The sequence below is a fragment of the Perna viridis genome, chromosome 6, assembly GCF_037379345.1.
Source record: "Perna viridis isolate PV_CMFRI_1.1 ecotype Kerala chromosome 6, ASM3737934v1, whole genome shotgun sequence".
In the NCBI taxonomy this organism is placed as follows: domain Eukaryota; kingdom Metazoa; phylum Mollusca; class Bivalvia; order Mytilida; family Mytilidae; genus Perna; species Perna viridis.
The window spans coordinates 11,297,759-11,317,805 of NC_142450.1; the positions used below are offsets into that span (position 1 = coordinate 11,297,759).

At 31.9% G+C, this 20,047-nt stretch overlaps 1 protein-coding gene across 1 annotated transcript; it reads right to left on the bottom strand.

Moving 5' to 3' along the window:
• Positions 1-2,017: 2,017 nt before the first annotated feature.
• On the bottom strand, positions 2,018-13,253 carry LOC148613645 (uncharacterized). The gene is made up of 9 exons (XM_088586122.1): positions 13,160-13,253; positions 10,640-10,862; positions 9,500-9,571; positions 8,469-8,540; positions 7,308-7,379; positions 6,951-7,022; positions 6,088-6,159; positions 4,838-4,951; positions 2,018-2,205 (listed from the first exon to the last, which is right to left on the bottom strand). Exons 2-8 carry the CDS (start codon positions 10,819-10,821, stop codon positions 4,864-4,866), a joined length of 630 nt encoding a protein of 209 aa, XP_088442248.1. The 5' UTR covers positions 10,822-10,862; positions 13,160-13,253; the 3' UTR covers positions 2,018-2,205; positions 4,838-4,863.
• Positions 13,254-20,047: the final 6,794 nt, after the last annotated feature.

The following is a 20,047-nucleotide window of genomic DNA, read 5'->3' on the forward strand; positions in this document are numbered from 1 at the left end:
GTTGTAGACACATGATGTTCTTGCTGCATACCACATTTTGTAGAATTTTTGTTCAATAGCTAACGAGGAGTTGCGCTGACAAGATTATTAATGTGGATTTTGTGTGTACTGATCTGCATCTTATCGCAATGAAGTCAAGAACACAAAACTATTTCAAATTCAAACTTCGTACGCACTCAATATCTGTCTAAATTCAAAGGTGAAACAGCCGAATAAGAAAGTATGACTGGTTATGGGATCTGTAATTGTTATTGAATTATGAACTTAGTAAGTTTTGTTGATTTGTGACATGTATAAATTTTCTCTTGTCTAATTTCTGAAAATAAAGCTACTATTTACAATGCAATTCGCGTGATAACATTCCCTTGTTTATCAGAAAAAAAAAACTCTTGTAGTAAAGTAAAAACAAGAGCCGGACTCGACAACCACGCATACAATACTCAACATAGCATGGGATCAAATACTGTAAACAAGATGCAAACGTAAGAAAACATTACATCAATTGAAAAACTCTTTTATGTAAAAGCGTCCAATAGAGTGATGAGAAGCTTATAAAATGCTCCAATGTTAACAAAATTTAAAACTTTCTTTATTTAGTTTTTGTTTAATTATGTTTCATTTGTTTGTATTTTTGTCAGTTTGTTTGTTCTGTTTGATTGTGCTTTCTTAAATTAAAAATACGTTGTTTCAGACGCGCTTTATATTTTTTTTCCGTGGACAAAGTTAATCAAGTCAAATATGACTAATAAATATTTATTTCCAATTTACCTGTGAGTACGTACACACATATATATATATCAATTTAAAATTCTATTTCATTTATAAAGTCTACAATAATGGCACGCACTTTTAGTTCAGATAAGTAAGACACGAATTCCAAATTATAGTGACATGATAAAAAGTTTAAACTAGGCCCACTGAAGATTGACAAAGTATCGACGTGTCCCTTGTTCATGTTGTTGAAAAATCAGACAGTGTAAAATCACATAACAGGTCAGGCCGAAAAATCATCTACCCAGGTGTTTAAAAAAACAAAATTAGGCATAACTAGACACATTGCGTCCTATATACTAATGACAAATTGGATCTTAGTAATTCATCGATTTCCATAGCCCAATGATTAATGTAAAATTCCCATCTCCAAATGGCGCTTATTCTCAAAAACTATATATGCACATATGCCAAAGATTGGTTGATTAAGCTAAGGGGGGGAAACGATTCAAAGCAATTCGTTATCTTATCATCAAGAATTAAAGCAATTGGTGTATAATCATTTGACCGTATACATGTATGATGCAAAAAACCTGGCACCGAGCAAAACATGGAAAAAAACATATATATATATTTATATATATATATATATATAGAGGTCTGAAAAATTCCCAACGATGTTAGAACTGTCAAATTTGCGATGCAAATTTTTGGTCGTTCCCTCCGCGGGACTTGAACTCATACTGCTGTGACATCTATGGCAATACCGCCTGCACAAAGTCCAGCGCCCTAGACCACTCGGCCAGCTAGGCTATATAAAAATATAGCTTTTGCTGACCGGGTCATTCCTCCTCGTAGGATTAATCTAGGTCTGTAACTTAGTACACGATGTATGGTGGTACGGGACAGTTCATTTAGATGTTAATATGTAGGATAGAGAATCAAATTAATGACGCATGTCACAACAAATCAATATTATACAACGTCTCAGAATGTGACGACTCTATTTGCTACACTGCTCCATCGGATCAAATTGATACAGGGAAGATATATAAACGTATAGAGAGGTCTGAAAAATTCCCAACGATGTTAAAACTGTCAAGGCGGTGTTGCCATAGATGTCACAGCAGTACGAGTTCGAGTCCAGCGGAGGGTACGACCAAAAATTTGCATCGCAAATTTGACAGTTCTAACATCGTTGGGAATTTGTCAGACCTCTCTATACGTTTATATATCCTCCCTGTATCAATTTGATCCGATGGAGCAGTGTAGCAAATAGAGTCGTCACATTCTGAGACGTTATATATATATATATATATATTCAAAGCAAATTGTTTTCATAAAACATTATTGAAACAGGAGACTGAATGATAATGTTCTTCTAAAAGAATGAAAATACGATAAGCACTGACTAAACATGAAGCTCCGAGATATTAAAAGTGATGAGGTCTGTCAATTATCAGGTCTGAATGTATTGGTTTAGGTCCACCACATCTACAAAATATATTCACATATTCAAATTCAAACATTAATACGTGTTTTTTTAGGAGTATTTATAATATATAAGGTCTGAATGATTAAACAATACATACATATATCATTAAATTGGTTGAAGTAGACGAGAACAAGATTAGTAAGATGTGTCTAGTAACAATGATAAATTGACCCTTCGTTGTGGTAATGAATATGACCCTTGTAGTGTTATATTCTTTTTTTTAGGATAATAAAGGATAGTTTGGTTCCGTCCAGATAATTTAGAAAAAAAAATGTCCTGACAGCACAAAATTTTAAACACAACAAAAATAAATATGCACATTATGCCTGAAAACCACCAAAATAACCCGACGAAAAAATGTATTTCAATTTCAGGTAATTGAAATCCAAAAGTCATAGAGTTCTTGTACGTAATTAACGTATCATTATAGTGTGCATTTGGAACGGAAAAAGGGAATTGAAATGTCGATTGGAGGTCATGATTTTAAATTATTTATAACAAAATTAAAATCGGCAAAACATTTTAAACAAGAAATTTTAGTTAATTATTTTTGATATGAGAAAAACTGTTATCAAAAGAAATAAAATCCGCGTGTTTATTAAAAGAATATATTCCAATAATAAAGACTAGGCAAAAAAAAGCATACACAACAACCAAACGAAATAACCGGAATAACAAGTACAAATAAACACGTGTAAATGAGCAACCCGGTCTCCACTAAACACTTAATGTATGGACTAGGTGGATGGATAGTGTAAGTGTCCTCCGCCTTTTCAGATACACCTGAAGAATTGTTCATAACATGTCAAGTCGCGAGTGGAAGAAAAAAGAATTGAGGATTTTGATATTTTTATCAGATCAATTATAATGGTTCAGAAGAATACACTATAACAATCCACGAGTTTATGATGACGCCCATAGAATTTCCGTGGTAACGAGTCCAGTACTTTAGCAACATAATCCATCTACAGAAGTCTTCCACGGTACAAAACGTCCAAGTAGTTTCATTATGCTCTGGCATACGTATGAGTTGTTAAAAACCTTTAATGCAGGTGCTGATGGATTTGTACAACATATGAAAAGAAATTAGACCAAAATAGAACAGCCATGTGAAGCAGAATACGGATTTTGTGCAGGTGAATGGTGATGTGGACAACAAGGTGAAATATGGTAATATGATGCATGGAATTGAATAGACCATTCAAGAGCTTTGCGTGTTCTTTGCCTCGGGATTTCTTTGTCTACAATGTTTATGAAAGGAAGAAAAGAAAAGGCAAAAGTGAAAAATAAAATAAAATAAGATACAAATAAAAGTCAGGTGCGTAGGCGTTCTATAACATGAAATGTAAAATGTGTGGCTGGGTATTTGAAATTTCCTGATAGAACGTGTTTGTGATATTGACACAGCGAAGATTTATTATACATAAATTCCGATAGTTTCGGTTCCTAGAAAACAAGAAAAAGGAGTAGATCCATATTTACCAGTTATGGGTCCTGTTATTATGTGGACTTAACAACAGAAAAAATTATAACAATATGTTTGGCAATAAGCTGTACTGGCCTTAATATTTCATTTGCCGATCCATGTGACCAATATCTATTGTCAATAAAGTGTTATAAAATCAAGTGTTTTTTGCCTATCAGCTGGCAGATTTCAGAACACTGGCTACAGCTTGCGCCAAGGTTTTAATGTTATGTGTTGGTGAATTACAAAACAAAGAGATTTTGTTGTGAGATTTGTACACATTTACTTTTATAATCTGGATTTTGCATGTCGATTTCAACTAGTTTGTTCGGGGTAGAATCTGATATAACACCAAGTTGAAAAGAGTCGACTGCAATTTAGCTAACGCATAACACGGGCATTGTATTTTACTTATAAAGCACTTATATAAATGATTCTGATTATATAGTTCGAAAATTAATGAAATATAAGTTGTATGGTTGGATATATACTTTTTAAATGTTCATAGATTAATTTCAAAAATCCAACAGCTATCTATAAATAAGATGTATACAAGGAGAAAATATAATGTGGTCTTTCACTGAACATAAAAGTGGTGCTTCTATATACATTTTGTAAAGAAATCTCAGGATTGATGTAATCTAAAACAAACAACATATCCAATTAATTTATACCGCAAAATGATACCGCCTAAATATTGATCTGTCATGATGGGACCGCCAAAGTTACATATTGGACGATCCCCGACCTTCAGAGGGAAACATCACATATCGCAACTTTTCGTTGTTACACAATTGATATGCATTGTGACTGGGATATCAATTACCAACATCTGAACTCTTTAGTTTCATTACAACGAGTTCAGGTAGATCATAACTATCTTGTTCTGGAGAGAGGCTCATAAAATTTTTTATTGAATTTGTAGTGTACATAGATTTATGTGAAATTATTCTTTTCAAATTATTTCCAATATTATTTGCTATTTAAAAACACACATTTCTCTATGAAAGTGGAAGGTAGCAGAACGGAATGCCCCATGTAGAAGGCTTTATCTGTCATAGATTTCGGTAATAAAATTATCATTTTGGAGTAAATCAATGAGTAATTATGTCCCAAAGTATTATTATCATATTAATGTAAAACATTCTATTTTTACGCGTACTTACCTTGTCTTGTTTTGTAACCTTTGCCCTTAACACTCAATATCAATTGTTATTTTCCGTTTCATTATCATCTCCTCAAATTCCTTATTGCACTTGAAGGGATTGTCACTAAGTGCCCTACAAAGGTACTTAGAAGTCAGTTTGAAACAAATATATCTGATAGATTTTACACGCATTGAAGTATATTTCACATCTATATTATTAACAATCACTGCATTTATGTGTTTTGTATCACACGCTATATATCAATGTTTAAAGGAGAGAGTGAAAGACATGACTTTCTATGAGATCAAGCGTCTCTTGTGAAAAATGTAAAAATTGCAATGTTTATAGTATAAATGATCTGGTAAGGACATTTTCTCTTACAACTAGACCGTAAGCCGACTAAGTCAAAGTCCTACAATATTTGATTTGCTAAAATGGCAGTGCAGTTGGAACATTGAGAGTTCATACTTTTCAGCAAAATTAAGAAGTAGAACTTCAAGCACATGCATCAATATGATTTTCTATTTTTTGTAAAAGTCTTATAATTTTTAAACAACCTATTCATTTGTATTATAAGTATTTTATGCGTAACTAAACTTTGAAATATTTGGAAGGAGTATATCACTTAGATAATTCAGTAAAGGCTCGTCCACAAGGTAGATAATTGAGGGATCGTAAAAATAATAAAATAAAGTAGGTCCAGTTACTTTTACAGGACTTTTACAGGCGTGCGCGCTGGTCCTATGATGAGTCCACTGGTCGCTTTTCTACTTTTTTATTTTGGAAAGGGGGGAGAACTTAACAGACCAACATAAGCAAATGGTATCAATAATTGATTGAAATAAACGATGACTTTTAATCTTATCTGACGATCTGCAAAGGATTTTTTTTCTTAAAAAAACGTGGTGCACGAACTGGTGTTTGTTTTTTATATGTTGTGTTACGTTATTTTGATCTGGGCATATTTGATATTACAAAATGAACTGCAATATTGAGAAGGACAGATTTTTGTAGTATAATTTTAGATTGTTATATGCTTGTATGATTTGATTATACCATTGCTCAGCACAGACACTACTAATCAACACAAGTCAATAAAATTACAAATCACATCCTTGTGGCAGTATTTTTATCAGTTGTGATTCGATCGAATCATAAGTTCATTCTATTATCCTGTTGATTCTTCATTCCTTTACATCTATTGGGCATTTTCAACCTTTTCTAATTTCAATTTTAGAAACGTCTGCGTATTTGATTTTTATACTTACAAAAAACTCAGATTCACGAGAGCCTGAAATGTGTCTGCGCTTATTTTTGATATTGCGTTCTCCTCTAAATATCTGAAGCAAAAAATGAAAAGTATACTGTTAAAGATAATTTGCCCCGATATATAAGTGATTGATTTTTAATCTGATACATGGAAAGTAAAGACAAATAATGTTTTTAAAAATTTAGATTAGTTTTATGGGGGTAGTCCGAGAGTAAGGGACATAACTCTTGAAATCAGTGACACGTTTTCATAATATTTAATTTCCCTCAGAGCCTATCTAGCCTTTATTTGAAACAGAATGAAATCAATCAAGGTAACTTTTATTTTTACATCAGATTGCAAAAAAATTAACACAAACCTGTAAGAGTTATGCCCCTTAGCCGAAAGTAAAGATTGTTATAAAAACAAGTTGAAAAATGTACCCTTTACCCTTTTTCTCATTTTTGAAATAAATGAACATTTAAATCCTTCATCATAAAACGCTCACAACTGAATGTTGATTTTCCTTCTTTATTACATGTATAAAATAGACTTAATATCAAGCTTTTTAACTTCATATTTTGTAACCAAAATAATAATAATACTTTTTTACTCATACAAATCAATGACTCGGTCTAAGTTTAAGAAAGGAAAGTTAACAAGAAGTCGTTATGAATCACAATCTGCATGATAGTGTTTAACTGGCAATACAATGTTGGTTTAATAAAATAACGTGATATTTACAATGGAACCATGATTTTTGTACAATCGTAGGTTTGCGACCGCAACACAAATCCAAATGTTTAATTTGTCCTTTCAAATAAAACAAAACAGTATGCTAAAAGCAAATAATAACTTAAATTAATTTCTTCTTTTACTTACAATGAAGAAAGATTAACTAGACCATTAAAAGCATCTGTGTCTATACTTGATATTCTGTTCTTGTGCAAAGATCTGCAATTGAATATTCATGGTTTATCATTGTCTAAGTGGGAGGGGGGGGGGGGTCATTCGAAAATGATTTTGGAATTTTTCGGCGATTAAGATGTTTTTATTCAACGGATGAATCATTGTTTTTTTTTTATTTGACAAGTTTTTTAATTTAATCGCGAAGTTTTTGACGTGTTATTTTTTTTTTTTTTTTTTTTGAGGTGGAATTTCTGTTTGATATAAAAGACAAAATTGTTAAAACAAAACAAAAGAGGAAAAAAAGAGCATTCGATATGTAAATATACTTACAGTTCTTCAAGTTTTGGAAGGTCTTTAAACATATTTTGGGGTATTTTTTCTATCTTGTTTTCATCCAAAAACCTAGAAAAACATTAAATAAGATATAAATGTTATAACTAAATATATATTACAGATTTTTTGGTTGAAAAAAAAAATAGCATTTAGATTTTTGTTTAACCCTTGTTTGTAAGATATATGGATAATATAGAATGCAACATAAAATTCAAAATTACACAGGCAAAGTTATTTCACATGATTGTCACACGAATTTCATATGATTTTCACCTGAATTGAGCAAATAAACTAAGTGATGTTCACGTGAAATTTGGGTGAATGGAGCCTTCACGTGAAATTCACACGAAATGTTCAGATGAAATTCGTGTTTAGTGAATTTCACATGAAAATCATGTTAATTTCATATGAATTTCACATTAATTTCAGGTGAAGCTCAATTGACGTGAATTTCACGTGAAATATTTGTCTGTGTAAGGAAGATAATTTTGTAAATGGCACTGACATACAATAAAAAGCATTGAGAGCTGACAGATTGGAATGAACAATTACATCATATAAACCTATTAAAAAAATAACAAAAATTGAAAATGTGAAACCTTTATTTGAGATGTATCACATATTACAGAATGTGCAAGTGAACATCAACAAACGGTAATTCACCATTAAACAAATATTCTTTATTATCATACTTATCATAATATCAATATCGAAGGGGATTATTCAGCGATCGGAAATGTAGCTTCCGTAGAAGAAACACAAATAGTAGAGTATAAATCTTTTTCAATTATGTACTTTATCGAAAAATTATAGTCTGGTTAAAGAGCGACAATATTTTAAAATAAAATGTAAAACAGATTTAAAGACGTACGTAGGAAAATTGCACAGGTAGCAGATTTCTATTATTTTATATCCATAATTTTTGGTAGCTTAAAAATGCATTTTTTATAAAAGAAAAAAAACATTCAAAGACGAAATAAATAGTATATTAACGGTTTGTTTATGTTTGTAAAACTAAAAATGATTCATAATTTATAAACTGTGACTAAAATCCCTTTGACGTAAATAGGAAGAGATAATATTCAAGAATTCTTTAATTCGAATTAAAAAACCGGGCGGTTCACTTCATCATAATATCTAGTACTGATATTTACTTACAGTAATTTAAGATTGCCAAGGCCTTTAAATGCATCGGCATCAATATGATATATTTGGTTATTGTTCATATCCCTTGAAATGAGAACAAACATAAATAAATAACAACGGAATCTATTATTTCTTTACAAGTCTTGACACAATGACTGAATATGTATATTTTTTTCTATTTTTGGGATATGTTTTTAATATATCTGTTTCTACGATGGCGGAAGTAAAATAAAAAAATTAACCATAAAGAGTGGGGGAAATATTACGTAATACTTGACTGAACAGATCTCATGAGCTCTATGGAAAACTTTTAAATTTGAATACTGAGATGCATCGTTTAGTTGATAAATAAAAAATCTCTAGCCCTTCTATCCTTTGTGTAACTTCTTCCGCAGATCCATCAACATTCAATCACAGGAGTGATTGTAGGATCTCGTTTTGAAGAAATTAATAATTTTGTATCTATAGGCAAAATTATTATCATTGTTGGTCATCGAAACTTCACGGTAATATGGTACAAATAATACAGTAGCAATTTTGTTAAATTAGGTAGACGTAGGGTGAAGGACATAACTCTTCAAATCAATCCAAGTTAGTTTTATGCTTACATGAGATTGGTGTAAAATGCTGTATACAAACGTTCCAATGATTTAAGAGTTGTGTCCCTGACCTTAGGCCAAATACTTTAACAAAATTGCTGTCTGTTTTATTTAAGGAGGTCAACCTGGGTTTTTTTTCTCAATTTAATGAAAGGTTAAGGCTTATTTACGATACTTTTTAGTAATGTTTGACCTTTTACACATAATGATATGAATGTTATATAAACCGCTAAAGAAATTGTAAAATTATTTAAAGTCCTATTAAAAGTTTTGATACCCCAGGTGTGAAATTTTATGTGTCAATTATCATTTGTTGCTGGAAATGCAAAGGATGTTTACCCCACAGACGCATCTTGTTTATGCTTTGCGTGTTAAGTAGGGTCTGATGTGCTTGTTAGAATAGTTAATGAGATGAAATTTACTAAGGGCAAAAGATGTACTTACAGCCAGGTAACCTTTGTACAATCCTTAAATATATTTTTCGGAATACTTGATATCTTGTTATTCCATAAGTCTCTGAAATTGATCAAAATAATCAAATTGATATGGCTCGGAGCAAATATTGTTCACAGCAAATTGTTGTGATGTTCATGTGGAATTCGCTTTACATTATGTGAAAAGTTCATATAAAAGTCAACTTGATTCACATTAATTTTACCTGATTTCTAAAATTGTATTTGTTTAAATCAGGTAAAATTCCGAAATAATCATGGAAAATAATATTCCCGCTGTAATGTATAGAGCCATAAAAAACAAAAACAAACAAACAAAATGCAATTATGTAAATAGAGTCGCTATCACGCTTAATACAGGGTTGTTTTATTGAGAGAAAAAAATGCACTGTACATCCAAATAACATGTTAAATTCTGCAACGTACCAATATTTCTTAACTCTTTGGGCAAAAGACCACTTTTTTACATTGTACATATACAGGTAAAATAAAGCATTGAAATACAGACCCAGGATACCTCAATTTACCGCATCAAATAAAGGACTTGTTTTTTACCAGTTACTGGTTAAAACGTTTCGTTTATTTTGTTGACTAGTATCAAATAGTATATACTCAGTGACTGAGATATAGATACCTCAGAAAGATTGTTCATTGATAAATTGATATTATATACATGGCTAGTCGATGATCGACCTGGTTTAGATATGAAGCAGACCTATACGTGTCTGTAATGTTCTTTATCTTTAACTCTTACGAATAAACGTATGCAGAAAAGTATCGAGATTTAGATTTTTCATAACATGTCATCATCAAAGTAGCGCTTACCAAGGTTTAAAGACGGACAGATTGACACACAAAGGAACAATTTGTTCCAATTGGAAAACCGATCATCGCTTTAACAAATGAGTGAAAATGTTATCGATAAAACTTTTTTACAATAACATCTTCTCAAATATATTTAGAAGATAATTAAGCATATATCTGTCATAAAAATAAGGTCAACTTTTGCAAAGTACTTCCACTTGTACCTTGTTGTTGCGAATTTTATTTAGAAAAAAAAACCAACAAAACTCAACGGATGTTGAATGGTTAAAACAGTAAGGTATTTGAAAAAGTAAACAGGCATACTTACATTTCTGGCTTTTTTGTTGAGCAGATATCTTCAGGAATATTGGATAAATCTTTCTTTTGACATTCTAACACATTTATTACTGTTTTACAGTTGCACGTATCACATAAGTCGGACGCCATAGTGAGTATAAGTGATCCAAAGGTAAATAATAATATATAAGGTACGATGATGGTCACATACATCGTTTTGTTTTCTAGTAACAGTTGCAACAGAATAATCTTACCTAAAACAGTAAAGAGTTTTCTTTCAATTGTCACTGAAAATATATTTATGTTGGTCACTGACTTCGTCAACCACTGTCTTTTCGTAATAATAAGACATCTTACTTTTCAGGCGTTTTCAAAACGTTTTCCATTAATTTTCATGGAATATCAATCTGCTGAAAGAATCCGTTAAAAATGACAATTTTGCTAAAAATTTTGAAATTAACTTAGGTCATTTTTTTTACCTAATTTTTGTTGAAATTTTAGACTTTCAGGACCTTAAATGATAGTTTTCGATCTGTTTGCATTGTTAATAAGAACCATTCTGTGTGATAATCAGGCAATCGATGGCACATCATTTATCTTATATTAGTCTTTTTTCCTCAAAATTTTCCTCCAAAATATACCAAACATCTAGTTAGCAACCAAAAGCTTTTAATATGTTTCCTGAAACGTCCCTGACGAAAATATTCTACTGGTTATATAGGAAAAAAGTGAAAGAAAATTTTCCTGGCATTGTTTCCATAGAGCTTTGCAATTAAATTTAAACTATCAGTATCTTAAAAATGGTAACTTCAGAAATATTTGATGGTAATTGCTGGAGGATTTGAGGTATACATACTTGGATAATGCAATAAATGTATGTTCTTTTTTCTTCATGTACCACACCTTATATACATTTTGCCCGATTCTTGAACAGAGAAGCACTTAAACGACTTGTTTAATAACAGTGACGAAATGTGATTTCAGACGTGTCATCAAAATCAAACCAATGGTCATTACGTAAGAGTTGAAGTCGGAAAAAAATTAAACAACAAAGCCTTGAACAGAGCTTTAAAAAAACCCATACCGTTTGTAAATTAAAGATTACATAATCAACATATCAAATCTGTTCACTTGAAACTGCAGCAGAGAAATCCGGTTTTAAAAATAAATATAAGTTACCAAATTCAATGTGTGTTTTAACGTGTTTTTATCTTTAATCTATTTATTTGAAAATATTTAAACAAAACTGTTACAAAGTAAATTTTCTGTTTTTTCATGGAAAGTAATCTAGGGAAAACATGTGTGTGTAAATCAAATCATATCCTCAAAAATATAAAAAAGCACTTACTACGAAACAAACGTATGGTACAGCCAATGGTGATGTATATTGGGAAAAGTGTATGGCAGGCTGTGGATTGAGAATTGGGATGAAAGGAAAATCTTTTTTTTTCTATATTTATCTATAAGCATAATATATAATTAGGTAAAAACAAAAACAACCGTTTAAATCTTGCAGAATTTTACAAATATATAAAGTTTAAATTTCAATTTAATGTGATTATTAGAAAAATACAATGAAGATTCTGTGTAAGAGGTGGATTTTTTTCTCTGGGAATGGCGACGAGGAATAGGTAATTGTATATCGTGTATGTGGAAAGCTTATATCATTTAAGAGTTGTACCTCTGCCAAGGTATAAGTTAAATGTGAAATTTAGGACTATTTATAAAAAGACATGGTTGTTGTTGGTTATGCAGTCATTTTTTGGTACGTTTCAAATATTTTTTTTAAATACTACATATATTAAAATAAAATAATAACTGAGCTTAGTAGTTATGGTCATTCAAATACACCTATATTTCTTTAAACAATCTTCTCAAAATGATGATTATATTGACACACGAATCTAAATCCGAACCTGACCAGTTCGGATGTGTAAAATTCGTAACCTGCGATAAGTGAAAACAGAACATTTAAGACAGAATTATATAATTATCTAATTAGAACACTTACGTGAATTGTATATACAAAAAAAAATCACAAATACATGTTTGTGTCCACATGTTAAAAAAAAGTATATATAGCCTAGCTGGCCGAGTGGTCTAGGGCGCTGGACTTTGTGCAGGCGGTGTTGCCACAGATGTCACAGCGGTACGAGTTCGAATACCGCAGAGGAAACGACAAAAATATTGCATCGCAAATTTGGCAGTTCTAAATTCGTTGGGAATTTTTCAGACCTTTATATATATACATGTATTGTATTTTGATTTGGATTCCTTATTGTAGAATACAACAGAAAACAATTTAAATATCAGTATTGTAAAAACTAACTGTGATGTTTATCACATTCAAGGATTATTAACCAATTAACTAATTCCGGAATCATTGTGTATAATTTTCGGGCAAAACAAAATATAATGGAAAGAAGTATATCCATTATGGTAAAGGAGTTAATCAATGTGTTAGTTCCATTAATACAGAGTAGCAAAATCAAAAAAATAAATGTCCAGGAAAATATATTCAATCATAATATTTATTGACACATGTACATACCTTGTGGTTGCTGAAATTTGTGATCAATGTATCAATGTTCCAAAACCGTTGGTGAATGATAATCTGGTTTTATAGTTTACAATTTTCATGAATTATCAACATCTTGTGTTTGCTCCTAAAATGTACTTCAAGTTAATATTTTGTTTAGATAACAATTTAATGCTCTGTAGCTTATATTGAAAATTCATGTTCATTGTCATCATTATAGATAACATGGATAAAAAACATAGCAATATGTTGATGATTTTAGATTTGTCTTGGGATGTGTTTGAGTTTCACCGGTGCAGCTGGTCCATGCTATTAGTTTTCAGTGGAGTCCGAGTTGCTCATTTGCTTTTGTTACTTTGTATGTATTATTGTAGTTACTTTATGTTCTTTGTTGTGTATGTCTGTTTCCCATATCTGGACTTTGTCCATTACATTATTTTGATTACTACTATAATCTTGTTTTCCTTGATTACTCTCTCATTTCCCTTAATCATCCTCCGTGTTTCACAGCCGTATAAGAGAAAGGATATTACATTGGATTTAAAGAGTTTTAGATTGGTCTTTTTGCTTATTTGGCTGCGTATCTTACTTAGCTTTAAGAAAGGTTTCCATTTAATAGCGTGCTCAAGGATGTTTTGAAGCACAAGTATTTGCTCTGTGTTACTCTTCAATGTCTGAAGGGGCTATAATAGGCAAAAAGGCCAACGCACTCTGCTTCTCCTTTTGCAGAAAGCTGCAATTCAATAGTGATGCTGAAAGTTAAAGTGAAAGTAGCATGCACTAAAACTATAACACACACACTGTACGCATCACAGTCATTTGTAAGACAAATTATGTTAGTTCTGGTACACAGTTAATTTTGGATATTGACTTAAAATTTGGTTTGAAAAAGAAAAAGAGGTAGGAAAATAAAAAAAAACCTGGAAGAGAACAATTGAAAGAGAGAGGGATATTTTTGGGTTTAGAACTTGGATACAGGCAGTACAATTAGCCAAGGGCAAAAACATGTATAGAGGACTTGTCTACGGCCCTTACCTCCTCAAAGAGAAAACTTAACAAGTTAGGTAAGTCAAGTAATTCACTGAAAATCTTAAAGATCGATAACGGAAGAAAAATAAATCACTACATAATTCTACCGAAGTAAAGCTGGGGTGTTTTAAGGGTTTCAAAATTGCTTGAAATTAAACATTTTGGTAAAAACCCAATTGTATAATTTCATTAAAACAAGTCAGACTACTGAGTTCAAGGATACACTCGGTCCACTAAATTATGGTATCGATCTATTAGATCCAAAATCTAATATACAATTATACGTAAATACTTCTAATTTGGTTATACTGTACGCATGTTGCCTGTACTGTCATATGTATTAGTAAGAAACAAAGACATGATTCATATGTATAGACAACGTAAAACATGAACGGTTAGCGGCAGGGTAGTTTTTTGATAAAGGACATTAAGAATGAGACATTTTGGACAATGGGAACTTACAGGAAAAGGTGCATGGCGATTCATCCACCCGAAATAATGATCGTTTAAATGAATATTAAACTGCAAAGTTTGAGTATGGACTGTTTTGTTCAATAGACAACGGAATATGAAAGTTTGTTTTGTTCAATAGACAACGGAATATGAACCAATTCATATTTCGTTTAGATAGAATGCATTTCCCAGTTACTGTAACTACAAACTTCATTAAAGGCTAAATAACCGCACTTTAAAACACATAAAGATATGGAATACCATTTATATCTGACAGATGAAGAAATTAAGTGTTCGTCTTTTCATCATAACTATGTATGTCATTTTGAGATTGTATTAAGATAAAATACATGACAATATTTTACAACGATAAAACGTTTATATGGAAACATTCAACAAATTAAAACAGAAGGTTCGTTGAAGGTAGTAACAGTTAATAATTTTAAAAGCAAATCAACTATTTGGTGGTTAAAAATTAAGTACTTTCAATTACTTTGGAATTTTTGTCAAATTAATAATGATTGTTTAAATGTGATTTTTACAGTCCCTGTATGGGATAAACTTCCCACTAGCCCCATACCCCATTGATTGCCCCATTACTCATTCCCATTGCCCCATGCCCAATTCCCCATAGCCCAATCTCCCATTCCCATACCCTCATTCCCCATTGCTCCATTACCCATTGCATCGACTAATTTCCTGTTGTCCAATGCCTATTTCCCATGCCAAAAAGAAAAAAAGTAATGTGAATGTTTTATCAAACACATAAAATGCATTAGGATACAGAAAGTTTTGTGCAATCAACATTGATTTTAGAATCTCTCCGCCGTGTTCGAGAACTACCGAAATACACGCGATATTTGCATTGATTAATACAATAATTATTGCCACTCCGAGGTGCATGAGAAATAATCATGCAAAATATTCTTGAAACTATTGATATACGAATAAATTTTGACTGAATTGAATTTCTAAAATGATTCTTTAAAATAGATATTCTTGTTTTATTTCAAATCTAAAACAGAAAAACACTTTTCCAAATGTATTCATATTCATTCCCAGATCCACAAAATAACATATTTCTGTAAATTGTACGGGTGCAAACAAATCGAATTTCAATGATGGACTGATATTATTGTTTCAAATGTAAACATTGTCAAAATAAGCATCATATGAGTGGCTGCGACACATAAATTTCAGTCCAATTTCTCAAAAAATGACATATTTTTGCAGATTGTAAGAGTACAAACAATTTCAATTTCAATATTATTTAAAATGATAAAAAATGGAAAATTAGTATCTGGTTGGTGAATACGACAGTCATATTTCAGTCAAAAATCCTCAAAATGGCATTTGCAAAGTGAATGTGTACCAACACTTTTAATATACCATTAATCTAGATTTGTCCAGATAAGTTTTTTTTGTTGAATTTTGAATGTTGTAATACATATATTTCAAACCAAATACATGAAAATAAGAAAATAAGATATTTTTTGTAATTTAAAAAAATATCGTTTAAAATATCAAGAAATGGCAGAATTATTATTTTTTTCATATCTATGCTGTTAGAAAGGGAATCAACATTTTACGCCCAGTTCGTTACGAACATGTTGTCGAACTTATCTGCAAATGAGCAAGTTTATGTTCGTGTTATATGCTAGCTTGACTGCATATTTGATAGTGGGAGCAAGCCCCCTAAAAATCCCACGTGCTTAAAAACGCATTGAATGTTCTTATTTTTTAGTTTCCGAAAAAAAGGACTAGTGTGAATGGATATGTTTCCCATCTGTCGTCTGGAATGGCAGCATTATGATTTAAAATGAGCCGGACTGAGTCATGTGCCAAAACAATCTTCCTTGATGTGCAAAAATAGTCTTTCAAGTTTGTTAAATGTGTATTTTGTATTCCTTCTGAGTGATTTGTTAAATCAGTTACGATTTAAATTGTATTTGTATCATTTTGTATATAATGTATAAAAATAATTTTTCACAATTTCCACATTACTAACGTAAATGAACCGTTTCCGAAATAATTCCTTGTGTTATTGACTCAAACCGGATGTATGGACGATTAGCGTGTAGAGGTTCCCCGTCCATAAAATGCATGGACGAGCAACAACTGGATTTTTTAAAATGGTGTTGTTATTGCTCAATATGTTTAATTGGTCAGTATTAATTTGTTTGTTGTGTGTTTGTTGGGGTTTAACGTCCGAGCAGCAATATTTCATCTATATTCAAACGATGAACATGAAATTGATGATAAAATGAACATGAAATGATGATGAAATGAAAAAGGGATGGGACACAAGGGCAATTGGGTCGACAAATTTTGATTGCCACTGGAAATAGGGAGAGATGGGTAGGGTCGGGGAATTTAGCCTCCTGTGGCGGAGCCCTATGTTTCCTACTCCGGGGGAATACCACAGTAGGGTTCTTAAACGTGCGAGGAACGTGGCATCTTTCCCAACACGGTGCACCACTATGGCCAGACAACCCCAGCATGTAACACGCCAGGGTTACCCCATTCAACCACCTGAGGCACACATCCCAGTTGCTCTGTGGGCAAAGCGCCCTAGCCCCCGGCTAGGGTTCTGAGCACTATTCAGTCGCCTTGTACGACAAGCTTAGCGCTGCTGCAGGCCTATTCTTTTAACAACCGGACGGGGCGGTCAGTATTAAACTCATGCCAGTGTCAAATGTACTTCCGGTAAATATTTTAAAAATGTAAATAAATAACGAACTGCGACACCTGTAATCATTTAAAATTACTCAAAAACAAGCTTTTTTGTCTTTTTTTTAAACTCTTTAAATTGCTGTCATAGAATTATGATAGGTACGTTGCTTGCGGTAAAAGACAAGTTTGTTTTTAATTGACCAATCAAAATTATTCCCTCGCATCATTCCCCAATGTCCTATTCATATACCTCTTTCCCAATGCCCAATTCCCCATTCCCAATGCCCCATTCCCAATGCCGCATTACCCCATACTCCATACAATTTGAAGTTTATCCCGTACAGGTACTGTATGAAATGTGATGTTTTATTTATTCCCTCGCATCATTCCCCATTGTCCTATTCATATACCTCATTCCCAATGCCCCATTCCCCATTCCCAATGCCCCATTCCCCACTCCCAATGCCCCATTACCCCATACAATTTGAAGTTTATCCCGTACAGGTACTGTATGACATGTGATGTTTTATTGTGATATTTTGTTGTGTTCGATAACTATATGTATCAATTTGATATTTCGTTTCGATAAAATGCATGCCCGATTACTGCTATTAAAAATCTCAGTTAAGGCTGAAAAGTCTCACCTTGATACACATTAATATATAGTAGACGTTAATTGTTGAAGAATACAGATATAAAGCGTTGATGTCGTGTATCAGTTCGTCTATTCATCATAACTCTGTGTTTTTATATTGTATTTAGATAAGAATACTTGGTGCTTAACTGCTTTGGAAATTATAATTTTCCATGTGTGCCGCCTTTTTAAAATGGTAAAACATATTTCATAGAAGAATTCCAGTGATTTATCAGAAAGTTCTATAAAAATAATGATAATTTACATTTCATCAAAAATCAATTATATTTGTGGCCATGAGAATGCGCTTATTATATTAAGATATTTCACAAAAGTGTAACTACGTCGGGTAAATATATAATTTAATCGGACACTAGACAAAGTGGTAATGAGCTATGGAGCATAAGCAATGGACAAATGGAGAACTCTTAATGTGGATGGCGATTCGGAATAAAATATTTTTACTTTATCAATAAATGTTTAATGCAGTTTTCACACTCCCTAAGAAATTGATATCCAATAATCCCAAAATGCGTATGTCAAATCTATCTAATCCATCAACTGACTGTCTAGGTTTCAGTGACGAAATTATGTCTGTGCCCTTCAATATAGTAAAAGAGGATAACATTCCACGAAACTGGAAGTTGATAATGGACCGCAACCTTCAACACTCACAAAGTACTCACTTTCGAAGCTCATCTACATAAATCAAGAAACCAAATTTGAAATCAATCCATCAATATGGATCTCCGTCTTTTGCCATATGTATTGATGTGTGTAAATAAAATTTCGATATGATACTTTCTGGTTGTTTAAATTTTTAAAGGATTAAACTATTTTTGAACAACGGTCTGATATACCACTTGTTAAACTTAAATAACCAATCATATTTGTAGTGTTTTCGTTGTAAGTATTATGAATTGTGTCATATTTTTACTCTGGTGTACCTTTTATACAACTATATTAAAAAAACAAAATGGTAAAAATGATGTAAATTTACAAGTTTAAGAAAAACATTCAAATTAATGCATGTTTTAAAGGCTCCATCCTCCCAAAAAAAAAGAAAAAGAAAAAAAATGGAAAAGGAACAGGAGATATTGCAACGAATGATAAATCATTTACTCTTTTTGTGCAATTCCACATGAAATGGTTCTTAGATATTTATTAAGAGGACAATGTTTTGAATACAATATATCAATATTCTTGACACTTTTTTTCTGAAAGTCGATATTTTTTTTTTCAATTTTTGCTTTGGTTAGGAATCTTCTTTGATGATATACTTCCCAGCGCAGTTTTGGAATTTTGGGACATTCATATTTCTGCCCAATTTCCGCCTTGTTATATCCATTTTGGGTAAACGCTTGAATACAATGTGGATCCTAAAAACAATCGAAAGATCTTTTGGACACAATCAGTTCAAGTCTATTATTTGAATATAATAGCATTAAAACCTATGATTTTTCAATACTGTATACTTTATTCCCCATACTCAGTTAAAATCCCGACTTAAAAACATTTTACATCGTTGTTTCTTCCAAAAAAGATGGTACACCTAGATACAAATATAGAGTTCTTGGTAAAGATTCCTCATACTTTGTAAGAAATAATTCCAAATAGTCTTCCAAATATACAGAGGAAGATGTTGAAAAATGCTGGAATTTTTAATCGACAACATGTTTGTCCAGTGTGGTGGACGTGTTTTCAACTAACGGTCGGCATTTCAATAGGAACAAATTGTGCTCCTTTACTTGCTGACCTTTTCCCTCACTCTTATGGGGCTGACTTTATAGCTGATCTGATTCAGAAGAAAGAATATCATTTAGCTAGATCCTTTAATCTCAGTTTCCGCGATATAGATGACATATTATCTTTAAACATTCCCAATTTCGGGGATTTGATACATCGCATCTACCCAAAGAACTTGAATTAAAGGATACTACAGACACTGTGAAGTCAGCCTCATATCTTTACCTACACTTAGAAATCGATGGTAAAGGAAAACTATTGACCAAACTTTACGTCAAACGTGATGACTTTTCATTCAAAATTCAAAATTCAAAAACTGTCCTTTCATCTGTGGCAACATCCCTTCAGCACCTGTGTTTGGAGTG

Coding starts and splice junctions, on each gene's coding strand:
- LOC148613645 (XM_088586122.1), bottom strand. CDS start 10,821: ATGTATGTGACCATCATCGTACCTTATATATTATTATTTACCTTTGGA. Junction 9,572..10,639: donor TCAACAAAAAAGCCAGAAAT/GTAAGTATGCCT, acceptor GATCAATTTCAG/AGACTTATGGAATAACAAGA. Junction 6,160..6,950: donor CTAGTTAATCTTTCTTCATT/GTAAGTAAAAGA, acceptor TTTTTGCTTCAG/ATATTTAGAGGAGAACGCAA.